Genomic DNA, 22,384 nt, shown 5'->3' on the forward strand with positions numbered 1-22,384 from the left:
CAAGTAATTTTAGATGAGTAACACTTTACCTTCAAAAATACTCCTATCACAGCCAATCCATTTTCCTCCATTGCAGCATCTTCAAAACTTTCATATTTAACTGCATTCCAGTGTACTAAATGTAGCTGAAATACCATTGAAATGGGTTTTAAGTACATGAAAACAAGCCAGAGAAGTGGAATGTAATGATCCTATTTGCACACATTTCTTTTTTCAGAAACCCTAACAATTATTTAATTTTCCTAATGAACAGTCTGACAATGTCATCTCCTATTTGAAAACCTATAGTGACTCCATGACCTTGGGAATGAAATAAAAATTATTCAGCATAACCTTTTAAAGGCATCTTTCCACTCAATCAAAAGATATTTGCTAGGTATTTTAAAGCAATGCTTTACCAAGAGACTGATAGTCTTATTCCAGCTTGTGTATCTACATGCTGTGAGAGTGACCTTGGGCTCCTTTACCTTCTATGGGCCTCAGCTTCTTCATATATGAGATGAGGAGCCTGTGGTAAATGACATGATCTTAAAGATTTTTTCCTTATGATTTTCATGAGACTACAGTGGCAGTATGGAAGTAGGGTATGTATGTTTGTGTATCTATAAATATGTACATACACACATACACATACACACATGTATATATACATGAATATATGTGTGTTCACATACTTATATACATGTGTGCATATTAGAGTTATATATATAGCTATATATAACTTTACATAGAGAAATATGTTATACATATCTTTATATAAAATTATAGAAATCTATAGACATAGTTTAATATAGAGATATAGGCATATGTCTATATTAAACTATATGACTATATGTCTATAGATTTACACATTTTTATATATAATTATATAAAACATAATTATATATAATATGCATAATCATATAATATATATGATAAACTATATGTCTATGGATTTATATAGTTTTATATATCAATGTATGACATGTATCTCTATATAAAGTTATATGTATATCTGTATATATACATCCATGAATGTGTATATGTGTGCACATACCCATTCAAATGTGATACATACATACATGTTTATGTACATACTATATATGTATTATGTATGCTTGCATGTAGTTGTGCAGCTGATCCACTCTCTTGTCACCCTTTTCTCCAAGTTAAGAAATAGTCTGAAGCTAGAGTGGCCAGGGGAAAGGAAGGAGCTATACCTGTCAAAGAAATAGTAACTTGTCTTTGCAAAGATCTTTACAAAGGATCCCCTGTGAATGATGAAGACCTCTTCTACTCTTTATTAAGATGACCTGTATACTTACTCCATATCTACTTCCTTAACTTCACTTCTTTTTCAATGGGTTATATATCTTAGAAGGCAGGAAAAGTTTAGTTCTGGAACTATGTAGCATTAGACAAGTAATTTCATGTCCAAATGCATCTATAAAATATTTAAAAATACAACCCCTACACAAAGAAAAGGGCTACTATGGCCAAATCTTAGGTTTTTTAAATATAAACATTATGAAATCATATTTTGGTCTTGCAAGGCAACCTTCATTAGAGAACCTGAAAATATTTAAGTTTTGGGGGGTGGGGGAGTAATAATTGCCTAATTATAACTACAGGCAAGTAGGTGGCACAGTGGATAGAGTGTTGGGCCTGGAGTCAGGAAGACTCATCTTCCTGAATTCAAATCTGGCCTCATATACTTACTAGCTCTATAACCCTGGGCAAGTCACTATTTGCCTCAGCTTCCTCATCAGCATAAATGAGCTGGAGGAGGAAATGGCAAATCATTCCAGTATCTTTGCCAAGAAAATCCCAAATAGAATCAGGTAGAGGCAGACATGACTGAAAAAAATCTCAGCAACAGCAAAAAAATTATAACTACAAATTGTGACTAACACCAAAACACTTACTATTTCAAGAGTCTCCAATTTTTACATTTCTAAGATTCAGGTAATTAAATACAGTCTGCAGAGATGTTAGGTCACAGAACCTCCTATTCATCAATTGACTGGCAATTTTTAACTACTTAGAATTAAGAACATCATAACTGTCTTCTAGTTTCATTTTAAAAAGTATCACTGTAATAAAGTACGTACCTCAGCTGGATAACATTTACTGTCAATAGTATGTTCTGAACCCCAGTCATTTATTGCTCCCCAGTGAAAATGGAACTGCTTTAACCGATAATTATTTTCCAAAGGTCCTCCCCTAATCACTGAAATAACACATAGAAATAATTCAAAGTTTTGTTAGTTATTCATTCAAGGAAATGCAGTTGAGACACAACATCAATAAAGGTCTACTTATCTGAAAAGCCTTTAAATTCAGCAAATATTATTAAACACCTACTCTGTTCAAGAAACTATGTCCGGCTTTGGGGATTCAAAAATAAAAACAGGTTCTGCCTTCAAGAAACTTATGGGGCAATTCGGCATAAATACAGGGAAGTTTAATATGGGGTAAGGAATGAAAGAGGCAAAGAAAAGATTGAAGAGTTTGAGGAACATCTTTACAAATAAACTGGAAAGAAGGAGGTGGTAAGAGGAGAGGAATTAAGGAAAGCTTCACAGCAGAAGGTACCTGAAGAAGTGAACTCCAGGGATGCGGGATAACTAAAGCACAGAGGAGAGACTGTAGATAGCTTATTTGTTCCATCACAAGCAGGTAGTCTGGTCTGACTGCAGATAAAGTATATGAGAAGGACTAATATGGGATAAAGCTGGAGAGATGGGTTGAATCCAGCTTATAGAGGACTTTAAATACCAAGTTAATAGTGTTATGTTTTATTCTAGAGGAAATAGGGAACCACTGAGGACTTGAGCAGGGGAATGACAGGTTAGATCCATGCCTTAGGCAGATTATTTTTGCAGCTGTGTGAAGGAAGAAGCTGGGATCTGGAAGACAAATAAGAAGTTATTACAATAGTCCAGATGAGAAGTGGTACGTAACTAAACTCAGAAGATTTCTAGCAGTGGTGAGATGGTAGTAGATAGTAGATTGTAGTAGAATCAGCAAAAGTTGACAACTAATCAGATATGGAAGTAGGGGAGAGAAGAAAGTCCGAGATGACTGAAGTTATGGACCTGGGTGCCTGGAACAATGGTGGGACCCTGAAAGATGGAGAAGCTTGTAAAAGGGGAAGATTTGGGAGGATGAGCTTGGTTTGCGGTACACCAAGTTTCAGGCCTCCAGGTAGAAATACACAGGAGGAAACTGGGAGATATATTTGGGAGGCAAGAAACATGTTGTGATTTATACAAGTATAGTTCCCAAACCAAACTAAAATATTCTGTCAAGCTGAATGGGAAATGAAGAATATAGAGTATGCTTTATTGTTGCTATTCACCCTTCATTTTTTAAGAAGACCAATGACATGAATGAGTCATGTTACACTTGTGCATAAATCAGATCTAAGTGAGGCAGAGTTGCACAGAACTGTCAGCCTCATTCTCTCTTTCGGAATCATCCAAGTACAGTAAGATAAAAGTCAGGACAACTGGTGACAGTCTGGGATGCAGCAGATGACCTTGGTTTCTTCAATGTCTTGCCAAGCTCTAAATGCTCCACAGTACTTGCTTCAGTCACCTTTATGGTTGTTGGAAAAAGTTCCCTCATTCCCCTGTGCTTGGAGTAGGCATTCCCCTAACTCACCAATGGGTCTGCAGCCTGAAGGCTATCCTCAACCTAATTTTAGTTGGAAAAGGAAGGGGTATTTTAATAGGTGAATAAAGTCTTAGTATCATGGAAAATTTTGAACTCAAAAGTCCCCCCAAAAGACTGAAAAAGACACGAAAGCAATAGATGAAGGGATATTTGGACCTAGGGGAGGGGAGGGAAGAGAAAGTTCCAATGGGGGTGGCTGATCTGCTAGTTGGGTTGTCAGTGGAGGCTGGGGTCAGGGAGGGTAAAGTAGGACATATCTACTGAACTATAAATTATGATTAGTATCAAGTCTGCAGCCAGCAGTTATTACTGCCCACTATGTGCCAAGCACTGTATTAACTGCTGGAGATACAAAGACAGGTAAAGAAAAGTCTCTGCTCTAAAAGAGCTCACAGCCTCACTGAGGAGACAACGAACAAGATATATAAAGGACAAATTGGAGATAGTCTTGGAGGGTAAGAAAAGGCTTTTTGAAAGAAGTGGGATTTTACTAGAGCTCTGAAAGAAGTCAGGGAAGGTAGGAAGCAGAAAAGAGAGTTTTCAGGCAGAGTTGTGAGTGATATTGTCTACAGGCAATATTAAGTACATGGCTGTACTGGGGAAAGATGATAATGCAGAGTTTGGAAATAAAGAAAGTTAGTAATGTTTGATTTTGAAATGTGCTCCTGTACTCTGAAAATGTCTAAAAGTTTAGAAATTCATACTATTTTGCTGTGTCATTTCCCTGTTTCATGTGAAGAGGCAACTTGGCAAATTTAGAAAAGTTGTTTAACTTCCTCATTCAACCTATAACCCCCACCTTATGCTCTCCATGATATAGAGAAAATGAATAACATCACCTCTTATTCTAATACAAATTTTCATTGGTTTATTCTGCCTTTTTCTTTGGTGTGAAAAGATCTAATCTGGTTTAAAAGACTTTTTTTTTAAGCTGAACCTGAAAAGGAAGAGAATTCAAACCTCTTTTCATCAACTTCCTCCTAAACTTAAAACTATACACAGTTGAGACCAGCCCCATTTGGACCATAATAGATTATCCATGGTAATCAGAAGTTGTTTCCCCTTTTGTACTTTCTTCCATGTTCTCTCTCTCTCACACACACACACACAAGTATTAAAAATTAATCATAGTATCATAGTTTTCTCGTTTTTAATAGTGTCTGACTCTGGAACCCCATTTGGGGTTTTCTTAGCAAAGATACTAGAAGTGGTCTGCCATTTCCTTCTCCAGCTCATTTTACAGATGAGGAAACTGAGGCAAACAGGGTTAAGTGGCTTGCCCAGGTTCACACAACTAGTAAGTGTCTGAGCTTAGATGTGAACTCAGGAACATGAGCCTTCCTGACTCCAAGGCCAGTGCTTTCTCCACTATACCACCTAGCTGCCCCTAGGATTATAATACTATAGCTAAAGGAGGAACAAAGAAGTCATTTAGTCTTATCCCCTCTATCTCCCCATTTTACAGCTAAGGAAATTAAGGCCAAGGGAAATTAAGTGACTTGCCCAAAGTCCCACAAGAAGTAAGCAGCAGAAATAGTATCTGAACTCGAGTCCTCTGACTGCATAGTCAGTTCTCTTTCCATAATTAATAAGGGGTTATATGATAAGTCAAATCAATACTTTAATGGAACTGTGATTTGAGTGATCTGAGTTCTTCTTCTCCTGATACAGATCATAACCTCTTCATACCTTCTTATCCTGTGTGGCAAATGCCTTTCTACAAATCTTCTTCCAGAAGGGGGCCCTTCTGGATTTTAATACCTCCCTTGAGTTTTTTATTAATTAACTTTTATTCTCACTAGATGACTGGCCCACCTCCTTTTCTAGCCATTAATTTCCACTTATACAACTTCTTACAAAAAAACCCATTTCCAAGAAGCTGAATGCTTATTAAACACATGGTAGAAAATTATTACATATCTTCCACATATCTTCCCCCAAAGTCCTTTTCCTTGTGTATTTCCTTCCACTTGTTTGGGGGAAATTCAGTGGCAGTACTTCCTATTCGTCTATATTGTTATTTCTAGATATTTGTATTTATGATCTCCTTTTGTAAAACAAAACAAAATTTTTTTTCTAGATTGTATTTTTCCAATTTTTTTCTTTACTTGAGAATTTTACTTTTCATCCGCTAAATTTTGTTCATGTACCTTTTTCTCTGAGTATTTTTCTTTCTTTTACAAAAGCATGGAGAAAAGGACAGAAAAATAAAGCAGGAAACACAGGATAGACACTGAAATATGGAAGAGAGAGAAAATTAGTTCTTTAAAGACTGAAAGTTATGTAAGGAAATAATTATTAAAGGTAAAGAATGAATTTCTTTTAAACTGAATAAATAACATCAGAACAGATTGGCTTTTAAGCATGATTCTAACAAATACCTTGCATTAGTATTCTAATATGGAGGATGACTCAAGAGCAAGAGACAACAATAAATCCATAATAGTAATAGCTAGTATTTATACATCACTTCAAGCTTTGCAAAGCACTTTACAGATATCATTTCACTTCATCCTCATAATCACCTAGAAGATAGGTGCTATTTTATCCCCATTTTAAAGATAAGAAAACTGAGGCAGACATCAGATAAGTGACTTTCCCAGGGTCAAACAGATAGTAAGTACTGAAGAATGAATTTAAACTCAGGTCTTCTTGATTCCACAGCACTCTAATCTAGCTGCCTCTTGAATCAGAAATATTTTATCACAAGATCTATATTGTCAAAAAATAAATCTTAACAACCCAACAACTTCACGAAGAATCTACAAACTGCTTTAAAATTACAATTTAAATCTTTTAGTCAAAAAAGTATATCCATTGCATTAAATCAAATTCATCATCGTATAACTGAGTTTGAAAGTACACAAAATCTTTGTGTTTTGTGCACTTGTGGTAGGTTGCAGGGGGTTCATCAAGATACCTTTCATAAATTGATTTCCCTTAGTCTCACTGACGTAATAACAGAAAGTAAAGGATTGACAATAGAAACAAGGAGTTATTAAGGTTTTAAAGTATTTTTTTAAAAAGCTTACATTTTGTTACTCCTTTACAAAGTGTGAAAACTTAGAAAGCAGTCAACCATTGGTTGGATAAAGATTGACCATACCCCTGGTTGCCCCTTAAAAATCAAGACATACTATCTAAGAAGGCAGCCAAGAAAGGAGCTAGACTGCGACCCCTGGAAATAGAGAGGAGACCTAGCTACAGAAGTTTCTAGCCCTTGAGAGAGAATAATTCTTTACCTTATTCAGGAGGAGGGGGTTTGGAAATCTCTCTCACCTTTTCCAGCAGAAATGACACACCTAGTGGAAGCATTATGAAATCACAAGGAAAGCCCATGGGGAACTTGTAGTTCTGGAGACCTCTCTAGGGACCCAACCTACAACTGGAATTTGGGTAGGTCTCCTAGAGGGTATGCTAAATACCAAAACCAAAACCTAATTTTAAAAGACAAAACAAAAAACAAAAAAAAATTGTCAGCTAAAAGTGAAATTACTTTATTCTGCTCTGCCACATTTACCAGTGGTTAAAAATTACTCTAATAAAATGAGCCTTCTCTATGTTTGCTTCATATATTCTCTCTCATCTTCAATCTCTCCCTTGGTGGTTCCTTGCAGTCTGCCAAGAAACATACTCAGGTCTTCACTAAAATAATATCCCGCCTTGATCCCAGTCCCCACTTAAACTATCTATCATCCCACATTCTCCTTGCCTTCATCCTTGAACCTAGTTTTTCCAAGGATGGCAATGACTTCTTAAAAGTAACTTTTTTTCTCCTGTCTTTATCATCCTTTACCTTTCTGTAGAATGACGTTGTTTACCACTCCTTTCTCTTAGATATTTTCTCCTCAATCTGTTTCCATTGCTCTCTCTTGGCTCTCTTCTTAAGAATATGACTGCTCATTCTTTGTTCTTTCTCCCTTTTCCAGCCTCCAGAGAGTGGGTCACCAGTTCAGTCATCAGATCTCTTCACTCTTTCTACAGTTTTTCCCTTGGTTGCTTCATCTATTCTCATGATTTCATTTAATAACGCTCTGCAGATGACCCATACACAGGCAGCCCTGCTCTCTCCCTTGAATGACAGACTGACATTTCCGAGTGACTGCTGGATATCATATCTCACTGACTTCTTAAATTCAACATGTCCAAAACAGATCTCATAATATTCTGTATTTATCATACTCCCTGTCACCCAAATTTGAAACCTCAGGATTATCTTTGACTCTTCCCTCTCTCTAATCCTGCCCCTCCATCAAACAAACAAAAAAGAAAAAAAAAAGGGAAGCTGCCAAATACTATCATTCAAACTTTGGCAATATATTTTGCACTCATCCCCTCCTTTTCTTTCCCAATAAGTACAGTCTCATTACCTCTTATTTGTGACTATTCTAATTGCGTCTTAACTGGTTGTCCTGACTCTAATATCTCTCCTCTCCAATCCAACCTTTACACAGCTATTAATCTTCCAGGTCTAATCATATTATTTACATGGCTCATCAGTGGCTCCTCATTGTCTTCAAGATAAAATGCAAAAAGTCTTTATTCTGGCTTCTAGGTTTTCTAGGAGCCAGCTCCACTCCACCTTTTGGCCCTAATTTCACAATCTTAACACAGCCTGCAGTATATTTTAGTCAAACCAGACCACTAGGTATTACCTCATGTCATTCTCTTCTCTTTTGTGTCCATTTGTTCAGTTAACAAATTCGGTTATTCCATTTCATTTCTGAAATGGAATCCTCCTTCCATATCTTTGTCTATTTTTTTTAAACTTATCTTCCAAATGAGAAAATGCTCCTTTCTTTCCTCTTTGCAGAAGTGGTGGATGGCAGGCATGGAATATGGTATATGTCAGAATTGCCTGAAGTATTGGATAGTTTTGAAGAACTGCTCTTTTTTTCTTTTTCTTTTATTCTAAGTTACAAGAGATGGCTCTCTGGGCAAGGAAGGGGGAAAGGATACATTTGGAAATGAAAGTGATATAAAAAACAAAGGCTATAAATAATGTCATAAAAAAGAAATACTTTTTTTCCTTAAACACCTAGTTCAGGTATGACTTTCATGAAAAATCTTCCCTGATCATTCTTGGTAGAAATGACTATTAAGCTAAATCTTAAAAATTGTTGATTAATCTGATGATTAAAAACATAACAGGTAAAATTATTTAATTCACTTTGAATTGATTCTATTAAATAAGGAGGAACAGAACTTATTCTGCTCAGGCTGAAAATAAATAATGTTAAAAATGAGAAATGTTAAAGATATATTCACATTTGTAGAATCAGGGAAGGGCATGAGAAAAGAAGGCAAATTAATGTTGTGGGTTTAAATCAGGCAAGAATGATGATTAGGTTTCAGGGTGGACATAAGCATAAGCTGGCAATCTAGGGCAGAAAGATTTGGTTCATTTGTCTAAAGACAGTTTGGTAATCAGAATAGGTCATTACAGTAATACAGGTAATGGTTCCAGCCAGCATTGAGGAATTGAGAGAATCAATGGGGGCAGTTTTTTAGACTTTTGGACAATTAAACATGATAATAAAAATGTGTTAAGAGAAATATGCAGATATGTGATTTAGGATAGCTATCTATACTGTATTAAGCAAATAAATGTATAGAATAAAGGAGAGAGAAAGGAAATCTTTATATCTTAAGGACCATCTTTAGATCTGGACTCTGGGGTATGGATCAGGGTTCAGATTCAGAGTCCAGGATCATATTAAGAACATATGGAGAGAAAACAAAGTCTAGAGTTTTACAATCAACACAAATACAAGTCTTCGTTGTTGCCTCATGCACTTTTAGGAATTTTTTAAACCATTCATTAAATCATTTTTCCCTTATTCATTAATGAGAACTTCATTTTCTTTTGATCATTTTTCCCCACATACTTGCTTCACACTAATTAAAATTGTTTACTTGAATTAAATTCAGTTGGAGACAAAAACTATTTAAAATTCAGTTATAATACAAATTCAAGAATCACAAAGCTTTTTGGTCCAACTGTAAAAAATATTTCACAATTAGATTCATATCCTGATCGGTTACAAGGAAGAAAACAATTACAAACTGTTGGTTATCCTGAGAAATTTTTATTTCTTTTTTAAAACAGATAATTATATTTATTTAATACTACTAACAAATGACAAAAACCTAATTTTCCAGTTTGTAACTACATCCAAGTAGCTATTAAAAACATAATACCATGCACATAAAAATGTCTTTATCCTATTGCAAATGTACTTAATTCTTATCAGTTAATACTGATTAAATATTAAAAGCCAATTGATATTTAATATAAAATTATATTTAAATCGAACACATAGTATACAGAGGAAAGTTATCAGTTATCAACAAAAATAGCAGGGAAAACTTAAAACTCTTATAAACTCTTTTAAAGCATGTATTTGAACAAAATACATATATATGCAAAGATGCATTTACTAATTGAAAATACTACATATATTATTAAAAGGATAAAAGTTGCTGCACGATACCCAAAGGAGAGAATTTTTTTCCTTAAATTCAAAACAGGTCAGATGGGGGGGGGGGGGGCAACCTGCGCCCTCGAGGTCACATGGGGCCCTCTAGGTCCTCAAGCGCAACTCTTTGACTGAATCCAAATTTCACAGAATTTTGTTCTGTGAAACTTGGATTCAGTCAAAAGGCTGTACCCAAGGACCTAGAAGGCCATATGTGGTCTTGAGGTCAGAGGTTCTTCACCCTGGGTCAGATTATTCACACACAATTTTATGATACAAAAAGAGGCAAAATGTTAGGGATATTAATATTGAGTATAAACATTTTTTAACTCAGATTAGAAGTATTAAATATTGTTCTCTTACCAGATTTATCTGTAGAATCCTCAAACTCCACTAGGAAAGAATATCCATTATTCCAGATATGAAGACATGTACTTGGATCATAACAGATCTTTAAGGGCTTCAGGTGAGGGTCATAAACACTATCTCTCCATCGGATATTGATCGGTGATTGTCGATCACCTTCAGGTACGATGTCTGGGTTCTGCCAGAGTGGATGTACTAGAGAAAAAATATATAGATGTAGGTTTTATTATGATTTTCTATTAACTACCTATGCTCATAGACAAAGCGACTCCAAGGCAAAGAAAGCTTCTCACAGAGGCCAAATATTTTAATACTCAGCTGATTTGAAGGCTTATTCAATTAGAGATTGTAAAGAGAAAAGGAGCTCTTTTTCAATACTATTAGTTTATATCCTGCTAAGACTTGTAAGAATAACTAATTTTATTTTTAGCTAAAAGAAAAATACTTTACTCCTAATGATATTTTTCTAAGTGAACAAATTAACTTAAAATTCAGTTTTAATATTCAATAAATTTTAAAGGAGTCCTAGAGTAAATAGCAACTGATTATTTAAAAGAACATTTTGGAGTCTAAAAGTAGAAACAAGGATTTGTCATCTTCAGCAGGTTGGACTGAGCAGGTAAAGACATAGGTAAAGACACATTCTATAAAATGATCCCATATGAAAAGTAATGCAGAATTGCTCTCATACTGGCAAACATGAAGAGGCTGCATGATACAAAGGAAAAAACACTAGCTTTGAGATGAATGAATGCATGCATGTATGAAGCATTTATTAAGTGTTTACTATGTGCAAAGCACTGTATTGATAATGCATTTTTGCTTATTGTTAATATAATTTTTGCTTCTTAATAGAAAGATCTTCCCCACCCATTAATGGGCCTGGGAAGATTTGCAGGAAGGTGCACACCTTTTGTTAATGAGGCACTGGTTCCCAAGAGTTGTGATGTCCTCTGGCTCTAAAAAAAATGTACTCTGAGGTGAGGGTTTACTTTGGGGCTTATTGACTGCAAGTGTTTGTTTGGCCAGATGAGATTTCTGGGAAGCTTCTAAGGAGCCTCTCGGTTTTGAGAACCCAGATGTTGGTGCTTCCTTTTCTGGTAACTATGTATCTATGTACTGGTCAGACAGCTGGATTTGTCTATTGAACTATGATGTATATATTGCTTATGTCAGACAGTTTGGAAGCTCTGTCTGTTGATTTAGATTTCTCTGTGTTTTCTCTGAAGTTCAGGGTGCTGACTTTTCCCCCTGAACTAAGTGAATGATACATGTGCTTGATTAAAGGAGACTGTTAACTCCTCAAAAGTTGCCTCTCCTTTAATGAATGCAGATCTAAGAACCTGTGATATCAGGCTCCCCTGTGTATGTCAAGGTGCTTACTGATACAAGCACTATGCTAAGTACTAGGGATACAAATAGAAAATTATAACAGTCCTTGTTTTCAAGGAGCTCATATTAGCCATTAAGAGTACAATGTCACAATGGATAAAGAACTGGACTTGGAGTCAGGAAGATCTGAGTTAAAATATAACCTCAAACATTTACTAGCTATGTGACCCTAAACAAATCCCTTAGTCTCTTCCTGCCTCCATTTTCTCAACTGTAAAGTGGGGATAATAACAGCACCTACCTCATAGGACTATTGTTAGGACAGAATGATATAAACTTCTAAAGCAGTTAGCATGGTTCTTGGCACACAGTAGGTACTTAATAAATGCTGACCTTCAAATAGGGAATATGGCAGGTTTCAGCTGTAAGTCAGACTGAAATGTCTTTATGGTACAGTGTCAAAGCAGATGGTAATGCTTCTTCCTTAATGTCATTTCCACTGATAAGATCATATCAATTTGTGATGTTGAAACATTTGAGAGAGCCAAGGACTCTGGGAGCAAGAACTGTCTTTTCTAGATCTTCAGTAGCTGAGGCTGTGGCACCAGTGGGAGCAAGTTGCCAGGCTGCATCTCCATAAGGGTTGTTTTCCCAGGATGATGACTCTGGATTCAGGGCTGGCAGCATTCCTATTCCTGGGGCTCTTGGGTTCAGGTTCCTGGTCTGTTCCCATCAAGGTCTGAAGAAGATAAGAGTCAAGGTGGTGGTAGTGGTTGTTTGAACTTACCTGGCACATGCTGCCTCCTACCTTTTCCTCAGGTGCCCCACTACTTCAGCTAGGCTGACTTGCCTGCTATGTGTTTGCAGTTAATTGGCATTTGGTAGAGATGTCTGGGCCCCTCTTCATAGGAGTTGCTTCCCTGGACAATGGCTTTGAGAACTGGATGGGAAGCAGGACTGGTAGTCTGGGAGGTGCTGCCACCCAGAGGGCTCTTGTGTTCACCAGCCTGTTGGTGGCAGTTGGGTCAGGAGTTGTTCCTGGTGATGATGAAGGTAGATACCCTCTCCATTATCATTCATCCCCCCTCAATGATAGCTGTGGGGCTGGGCTTGAAGCAGGTCTGGTGAACACTGCTATTCCTAAGGCTCGAGGGGACATCATGGGCAGCCTGCTCTCTTATGCCTATGAAATTGTGAGCCCAACTCACTGGCCATTAGCAATATTTTTCAAGACATATATATATGTATGTATGTATGAATGGACCCCAACTATGGGTTGTTCATCCAATTGTACATTGTAACATGCACAACAGGCACTTTATATCCAATTGCTTTTTCTGGAGTATAGAGTACAGTTGGACTATTTCAACTAGAATCAAGAAATGATTAGGAAATTCTGAAATGTGTTTAGGGTTTGATGCAAAAAGCACAATGTTGTCCATAAACAAGACCATCTAGAGGACTTCCTTCTTTATATGAAATCCCCTCTTTGATTTAATTTCTGCACTGGACACCTTTCACATCAGCCCTAATACTTTGGCAAATATATATCCTCGTTTTATGAATCACTTGATATGAACAACCAAATGGTCAGCAACATGACTTCTGTTGTTATATCTCTTTGGAGTTTCTCATATGATTTTGGCACATTCACAAGAGACACTTTATTAGGCGATGGCTCTCTCTTGCTTCTCCTCTTACTGGTCTGATTGCTCCTTTCTGGACTCCTTTGCTACTTGTATTGACAGTATGTATACATGTTTACATCTCTCTCTCTCTCTCTCTCTCTCTCTCTCTCTCTCTCTCTCTCTCTCCCCAAATGTGTGTGTGTGTGTGTGTGTGTGTGTGTGTGTGTGTGTGTGTATACTGCCTTCTAACTGTGAATCTCTCCTGGATCACCTTCTAATCTCTTTCTACAGCCTCTCTCACTGATCTCCTTAGCTCTCATAGATTCAACTATTATAATACAGATGACTTCCAAGTCTAAGGCAGAACTCCTCTCTCTCCTTAGTTCCAGACCCATATCTTCTCCTAAATCTTCTGCTCCACATCTCTAACTGAAGGTCCCATAGAATCTCAATTGTAACATATCCAAAATGTACTTTATTATCTTCCCCATACCCTCTGTTACCCACCCACCCCACCTCCTACAAACACTTCCTTATTTCTGCTGAGGACACCGCTATCTTTCTAGTACATCATGTCTGAAATCTTGGACTCTTCCCCCTCCTTCATCCCTCATATGTTATCAATTGCTAAGCTTTATTGATTCTACTCTGACATCACTTGCATCCATTCCCTTCTCTCTACTCACCCTAATCCCATCATTATTTCTTGCTCAGACTGCTGCAGCAGCCCCTTAAGTATACTCCCAAATTTCAGCCTTTCCTCTCTTCAATGCATCCTCTACCCAGATGATAAAATAATGTTCCTAAAACCAAGTTTTATCATGACACTGTTCTGCTTCAAAAGCTTCTGTGACTCCCTGTTATCTCTAAGCTAAAACAAAATGTTCATTTTAGCATCTGAAGCCCTTCAGATTCCAATGAAACTTAGATTATAATGCAAATTGCTCTCATCCACACTGATTTCTCCTATCTCTAAAATTATAAAATTCACTTAGCACCATGTAGTTTTATAATTGTTTTCTATTGTGTCATGTGTGTTTGTCTTGTTTCTTCAATTAAATCATAACACAATTTGATAACTGAGGTCATGCTTTCCACTTATGTGTATCTCAATTCTAGGAACACGTTGTTTCATTTTTCATTTGTGTCTGACTCTTCATGACCCCATTTAGGTGTTGTTGGTTTGCTTTTGTTTTGGGGGGTTTTTTTGTAAATATACTGGAGTGGTTTACCATTTCCTTCTCCAGCTCATTTAACAGATGAGGAAGCTGAGGCAAACAGGCTTGAACTTGGGAAAATGAGCTTTCCTGACTCCCGACCTGGCACTCTATCCACTGGGCCACCTTTCTGCTCCTAAAAATTTGTTGAACTGATGGTAATGAAGATTGAATATTTGAAGTTATTAAAGCTCTCTAACCTTATCCTTATTTCCTACTATATAAATATACAGTTATTCCTCCACATTTGTGGATTTCACGTTTCTGAGTTTGGTTATTTGTGGACTGGCGATCAATAATTAAATGGGAATTTGTGAAGATTTGTGGAGTACTGCACAAAATTGTCGATGAGGTGTGTATGTAAAGAAAACTAAAAATATTTTTGGTAAGTCACAAATGCATATATATTATATATCATTAATAGATTTTTATCATTTACTACCATAAGTGTACATAAATTTATTATAAACAATTAAATTTTGTTAAAAGTTTCAGTGCACTAAAGAGGGCAAAAATTGGACTCAGTTCACTCCACTTTGCACCTGTTCCCCTGTATGATCACAACTCGATGAAACAACCCCCCACCCCATTTCTTCTCTCCTTTGATTGTATCCCCAGTGTTGAGCACAGTGCCTGGCACATAGCAGGCACTTGAAAAATGTTTATTGAATTATTGGATTGGAAGAGTACAGTTGGACTATAATCACTCTAACCCTAAATATGTTTCTCTTTTTTAAACTTTTTGTATTAATTGGCATTTTATTTTTCCCCAGTTACAGGTAAAAACAATTTTTAACATTTGTTTCCAAAATTTTGAGTTCTAAATTCTCTCCCTCCCTCCTCACACCCCTCATTAAGAAGGCAAGCAATTTGATAGGTTATATATGTGTAGTCATGAAAAACATATCCATAATAGTCATGTTGTGCATTCATTCTAATTCTTCTACACAACATGACTAATGTGAAAATACGATTAATAGGAATGTATATGTTGGGCCTATATCAGATTTCATGCCATCTTGTGGGGGAAGGGAAGGAGGGGGAGAAAATTTAAAACTTATGCAAGTGAATGCTGAAAACTAAAAATAAATAAACTTTTAAAATAGTCATGTTGTGAAAGAAAACACAAACAAAATAAAATTCAAGAAAAATAAACTTAAAAAAAAGTATGCTTCAATCTGTATTCAGACATTATCAGTTATTTCTCTGGGGATGGATAGCATTATTCATCATAAGTCCCACAGAGTTGTCTTGGATCATTGTATTGCAAAAATAGGTAAGTGATTCACAGCTGTAACTTTGCACACTGTACATTTCACTTTGCATCAACCCATGCAAGTCTTTCCAGGCTTTTCTGAGAGCATCCTGTTCATCATTTCTTATAGTACAATAGTATTCCATCATAATCACATACCAAACTTGTTCAGCCATTCCTCAATTAATGGACATCCCCTCAATTTCTAATTCTTTACCCACAGAAAAGATCTACTATACATATAATACATACAGATTGTACATATAGATTTTTTTTCTTTTTTTTGTTTTTTATCTCTTTTGGGATACAGACCTATTAGTGGTATTGTTAGGTCAAAGTAAGCATGGTTTTCTAGCCCTTTAGGCATAGTTCCAAATTGCTCTACGGAATGGTTGAAGCAGATCACAACTTTACCAACAGTACTTTAATGCTTCATTTTCCCCACATCCCCTACAACATTTGTTATTTACCTTTTCTGTTCTATTAAACAATCTAACAGGTATTAGGTAGTACCTCAGAATTGTTTTGATTTACATTTCTTCAGTCAATAGTGAGTTGTAGTATTTTTTTCATATGACTGTAGATACCTTTGATTACTTCATCTGAAAACTGATTATATCGTTTGATAGGAGAATGGCTATTATTTTCATAAATTTGACTCAGTCCTCTATATGTTTGAGAAATAAGAACTTTATCAAAGAAACTTACCTTAAAATGTTTTTTCAGTTATTATCACTAACTGTACTTCCCTCCATCCTATCACCCACATTTATTTCATTCTCTCTCTCCTTTCACCCCTTCCCTCCTCAAAAGTGTTTTGCTTCTGATTACCCCCTCCCCAGATCTTCCCTCTATTCTATGACTGCTCCTTTTTCTTATCCCCTTCCCCTCTTAATTTCCAACAGGGTAAGATAGATTTCTATATTCAATTGTGTGAGTGAGTATATTATTCCCTCTTCAAGCCAATTCTGATGAGAGTAAGGTTTAATTCAGTTCCCTTCAACTTTCCCCTCCACTGTAAAAGCTTCTTCTTGCCTCTTTTATGTGAGATAATTTACCTCATTCTACCTCTCTCTTTCTCTTTTTCCCAGTATATCCTTCTCTCACCCCTTAATTTTATTTTTAAGTATCATCCCTTCATTTTCAACTCACACCTGTGCCCTCTGTCTATATATACTCCTTCTAATTACTCTAATAATGTGAAAGGTCTTATGAGTTAACAATATCATTTTCCCACATAGGAATGTAAACAGTTTAACCTTATTAAGTCCCTTATAAGTTCCCTTTCCTGTTTACCTTTTTATGTTTCTCTTCAGTCTTGTATTGAAAGTCAAATTTTCTATTCAGCTCTGGTCTTTTCATCAAGAATGCTTGAAAGTTCTCTATCTCATTGAATGTCCATTTTTTTCCCCTGGAGTATGCTCAGTTTTGCTGGTTAGGTGATTCTTGGTTGTAATCCTAGTTCCTTTGCTCTCCAGAATATCACATTGTAATCCCTCTGATTCTAAATGTAGAAGCTGCTAAATTTTGTATTATCCTGACTGTGGCTCCACAATAATTAAATTGTTTCTTTCTGGTTGCTTGCAATATTTTCTCCTTGACCTGGGAACTCTAGAACTTGGCTATGATATTTCTAGCAGTGCTAATTTTGGTATCCTGAAAAGGAGATTGGTGGATTCTTTCAATTTCTATTTTACCCTCTAGTTCTATCAGGGCAGTTTTCCTTGTTAATTTCTTGAAGCTAGGCTCTTTTTTTTTTTTTTTTTTGATTATGGCTTTCAGGCAGTCCAATAATTTTGAAAGTCATTTTCCTTGAACTATTTTCTAGGTTAGTTGTTTTTCCAATAAGATATTTAACATTGTCTTCTATTTTTTCATTCTTTTGATTTTGTTTTACTGCTTCTTGATTTCTCATAAAGTCATTAGATTCCATTTGCTCCATTTTAATTTTTAAGGAATCATTTTCTTCAGTGAGCTTTTGGATCTCCTTTTCCATTTGGTCAACTGTGGTTTTTAAGGCATTCTTCTCCTCATTGGCTTTTTGCCATTTGGCCTGTTTTTTTTATTTTTATTTTTTTTATTTTTAATTTTCAACTGACACTGCCATAAGATTTTGAGTTCCAAATTTTCCCTCCATCTCTCCCTCCACCCACCCCAAGACAGCATGCATTTTGATTACCACTTCCCCCAATCCACCCTCCATTCTATCACACCCCTCCCTTCTCTTATCCTCATCCCCTCTATTTTCTTGGATGGCAAGACAGATTTCTATACTTCATTGCCTGTATATCTTATTTACCAGTTGTATGTATAAATAATTTTTAACATTTGTTTTTAAAACTTTGAGTTCCAACTGCTCTCCCTTCCTCCTTCCCCATTCATCCCCACTGAGAAGGCAAGCAATTCAATACAGGTTATACATGTGTAGTTATGCAAAACACTTCCATAACAGTCATACTGTGAAAGACTACCTATATTTCCCTGCATCCTATCCTGTCCCTCATTTCTATTCTCTCTTTTGACCCTATCCCTTCTCAAAAGTGTTTACTTCTAATTATACCCTCCTCTCATTTGTCTTCCCTTCTATCATTTCCCCTCCCTTCCTGCCTAACTTCCTGTAGTTAGATTTTTTTTTTATCATTTTATAATTTATTTAAAATCTGTTCCAATTTTGAAGAGTTCCAAAAGTTTATACAACATTATTGCTGGAAAATTTGAGAGTTATAAACAGCAATAGTAATGAGTCAGAATCACTTGCCCTTCATCTACTAATATGCAGTAAACTAATAATACATTGGGTTTTTTAGTAGTTGATCATTCCTTCAAAATCATCAATATTTACATAGCATAGACAGTAATACCTCACTTAACCTGCATCATTGGAAAACACACTATTCTTTTTAAGTGAAACAATTTTAACATTTTCCAATAAAAAGCTTTTTTTTTGTTTAAACGTATGAGATACTTCTCCCGCTGGCTTAAACAAAATGATACAGGTTAGCAAAATAGTTTTATTACTTTATAGTCACCTCTCCAATACAGAAGGAGAACTGATCTCTTTTTCATAACATCACAAAAGTCAATTACTACTTGCACTGATGGAATGATGCTACCAAGATATATACGGTTTTTTATCCTAAGTCTAATCTCTGCTATAGATTGTTATTTATTTATTATTATTTCTATTCTGCTGGGTTCTCTTATATGCAATTAGCTATATAAGGGCCCCTCCTATACAATTAGACTCCTAATAACTGAGGAGGTTAGAAGGCTGACCAATTGAGAGAAGTTTTACACTTTTTTACATGTCTGTGGAAACATAATCTAGACCTGTATCATTATGCCCACATGGTATGTATGAATAATTCTACCATTATTAGGACTGTTTTTTGGGGGGAGGAAGCTAGATCTGTGATTTTATTGTTATAGTGAACTCTTGTTATGAAAATTCCCTCCACCAACACAAATCAACTTACACTCTTGGAGAATTAAGGCAAGAAGTTGCGTGGCTGACCTTTGGTAAACACAGATAAGTGAGAATTGGATCTAGTTCTTCCTGACTCCAGTGCTGGCCTTGTATCAGTTATGTCACACTTCTACTTAATATCATAATTAGAATCACTAAAAAAATTATAATCACATAATAAATAGCCATCCCCTCAAAATTTTTGAGGATTTGATAAGGATTCCTAGTCATTTAGCGATAAAAATTCTCCTTCTGAAATTAATCAAAAGAATATTCAGTGTAAATTTCAAAGGATCTTGAATGAACAGAGAGAGAACTAGATATTGATTGTTCAGAAAAAGAAAATTTACCTCTAAAAATAAGTGGCTCTAAGTCAACTACAAAAAGAAAGTATAAAAAGCAGGTGGTATTAAACCCACAGGTTAATAATTTTCTGCCTTTATATGTGCAACTAATAGGCAGTTATTGATTAATGTGAAAGCAATTTTAATTTACTCTCATTGCTGAGTAATTCTACTCAGCATAACAAGATTTTCCAGACTATAAAAAGGTAGTTAGCCAATTAATCAGTACAATTAGGGAAATGCTTTTACTAGATATAAGATATATCACACAGGTCCCACAAGGAACCTGGAGATTTCTATACCTGAAACCTAGTCCCTTAAGTCCACTGAAAAGGAAGCAAAACATGTTAGCCATATTTGCAGCCATTAAAAGTAAATGAACACAGTAGCTAGAATTTTCTTTCTTCTAACAGTTAAATAGTACAGGTTCAATGTTTTAGGAGGTTGGAAAAATACCTATGGAATTCATTTTCCATTTATTCTACCCAGTCAAGGAATGTGAAAATCAGATGTAAAATGCTTTGTGTAACAGTTTTCCCAAATCCCTCTCAAATATAATACTAGAAACCCATTTTGTTTTTTGAGAGGGTGTAGAGGCAGCTATGCACTAAGGAATGTGGTCATGTCGTTTGGTTCACTGCTTGGCACACACCAGTCACCTGCCTCATGATTGGCTTTATAATGTTTCCATGCAGCTTTATTATATACCAGGAGCCTTTCCACTGACTCTGTTAATAGGGCCTTAATATAAATAACAGCATCTCTCCTGTAACCTTCTAAGGAATACAATTTCAGGTCTCCTTGAAAGTACTGTACATAAAGCCAAGATATGGGCAATCCATAACCAAAACCAGCCAGAGGTACAGCTCGAGATGTCTCAACACGAGGTTGGGGTGCAGTTGAATACATGTAGTTGAAGAGTCTATCAATTTTCCTCAAAGGTACACCTCCACGATCACTCATCTTCACAGTCAAGTCCTCATTACCCAATGTGACGTGAACCTGAATAAGAGGGTAAATGCCTTTGTTGGCGTGGTGTTCCATGGTTGCTCTCATTGCATTCTTGAAAAGTTCAAACACCATGTGATAGAGATATGATGGTACATAAACCACTTGCATGGGCTGTCCTGGTGATTTTGCATTTAATTCTCCAAGTTCTAACTCTGGAGAATTAATATAATACAAGTCACAAAGACGCTTTGCATTTTCATAGCCGTCTTTAATAACCTCAACAACATTACAATTTGGATTAATGCTTCCAATGTGTTTTCAGTGAATTGAACTTCCTTTTTCTTTTCCACCAAATAGTAAGGAGTGCTGATTGAGTAGCAGTCTGATTGAAATGTGACTCGTAAAAATGATCCAAAAAATACTGTACATTTTGGCTGGTCACTGGATCTACACCAAAGCTTTCTTTGTATTCAATCACACCCTGAGCCATGGCAGGAATGACATCATTATGTGGATTTCGGATTCTTATCACAGTGTCTGTAAAGTCATAAACAGCTTTAGCATCTTCAGCACTTTTATGGTTAAAATCAAAAAGCTCCTGCAGACTCTGAATGTACCAGCTCTGTACCAGCTGAACTGAAGGTGTGCTTAGAAGATTATTTGGAAGGAGACTGATTTCTTTCATTACGTTTGCCAATCTCACTGGCAACTCTTGCCACAAAAACATAAATGAAGTCTTTCACATGCATTCACAGATCTGAAGTCCAGAAACTGCTTCATGGAGAGCGGGGACGAGGAGAAGCGCAAGTAGAAATCCACCTGGCCCGGGAAACTGCGCTGGAGGTCGGCACCAGGACTCTGGTTTGGGCTGGGACCCGGGGCCCGGACCGGCGGAAGCTCCCTGTCGTAGGTACCTTATTAACCTCATAGTGAAAGACGTTCCAGAAGATGTAAAGAAACAGAAGTTCCCAAACCGAGAGGCGCCATTGCGGTGCACAGCTCCTGGCTTCTGTGGTATGTAAGTGCCTGTAGTTAGATTTTCATAGAAAAGTGTCTTGATGACCTTCCAGGCTATCTTGGCTGGAGATTTGCTTCATTCCATTATTCTATGGGTTCGGCAGCTCCAGAATTTGTTTAGAGCCATTTTTTACAGGTATTTGGCTGGCTTTGGGAGGAGAGCACTAGCAAGTCCATGCTGTTACTCTGTAATTTTGGCTCCACCTCCTAGTCTGTTTTTTTAATAAGATTTTATTTTCTTTTGGTCTGTGTGTGTATGTCTCCTTCATAAGTTGTAGAGAGATTTTCATACCAAATTGAGTGTAAATGTTATTCCGTCCTTAAGTCAAATGAGATGAGAGTAAGGTTCACTCCCTTTCACCTCCCCCCTTTCCCTTCCATTGATAAAGTTTTTTCTTGCCTCTTTTATGTGAGATAATTTGCCCCATTCTGTTTCTCCCTTTCTCCTCCCAATATATTCCTTCCTCACTCCTTAATTTTATTTTTTTTTAGATAGGATCCCTTCCTATTCAACTCACCATATGCCCTCTATCTACATGTATATAATCTCTCCAACTACCCTAATACTGAGAAAAGCCTCAAGAGTTACAAATATTATCTTTCCATGTAGGAATGTAAACAGTTCAACTTTAGTAAGTCCCTTATGATTTCAATTTCCTGTTTACCTCTTCA

The 22,384-nt window shown here is 36.3% G+C and overlaps 1 protein-coding gene and 1 pseudogene across 3 annotated transcripts in view; both read right to left on the reverse strand.

The window, feature by feature from the left end:
* The window catches only part of CA5B (carbonic anhydrase 5B), a 66,713-nt gene that overhangs the window by 15,928 nt on the left and 28,401 nt on the right, over positions 1–22,384 (reverse strand). For all 3 annotated transcript variants that reach the window (XM_072614281.1, XM_072614282.1, XM_072614280.1), the window contains exons 3-5: positions 10,500–10,697; positions 2,091–2,209; positions 30–125 (exon numbers count right to left, since the gene is read on the reverse strand). In XM_072614281.1, the coding sequence (XP_072470382.1) occupies positions 30–125; positions 2,091–2,209; positions 10,500–10,697 (413 nt within the window). The remainder of the gene's footprint in view (positions 1–29; positions 126–2,090; positions 2,210–10,499; positions 10,698–22,384) is intronic.
* LOC140506758 (pyruvate dehydrogenase (acetyl-transferring) kinase isozyme 1, mitochondrial pseudogene) lies at positions 20,250–21,780 on the reverse strand (annotated as a pseudogene).

Source organism: Notamacropus eugenii, chromosome 5, assembly GCF_028372415.1.
Source record: "Notamacropus eugenii isolate mMacEug1 chromosome 5, mMacEug1.pri_v2, whole genome shotgun sequence".
In the NCBI taxonomy this organism is placed as follows: domain Eukaryota; kingdom Metazoa; phylum Chordata; class Mammalia; order Diprotodontia; family Macropodidae; genus Notamacropus; species Notamacropus eugenii.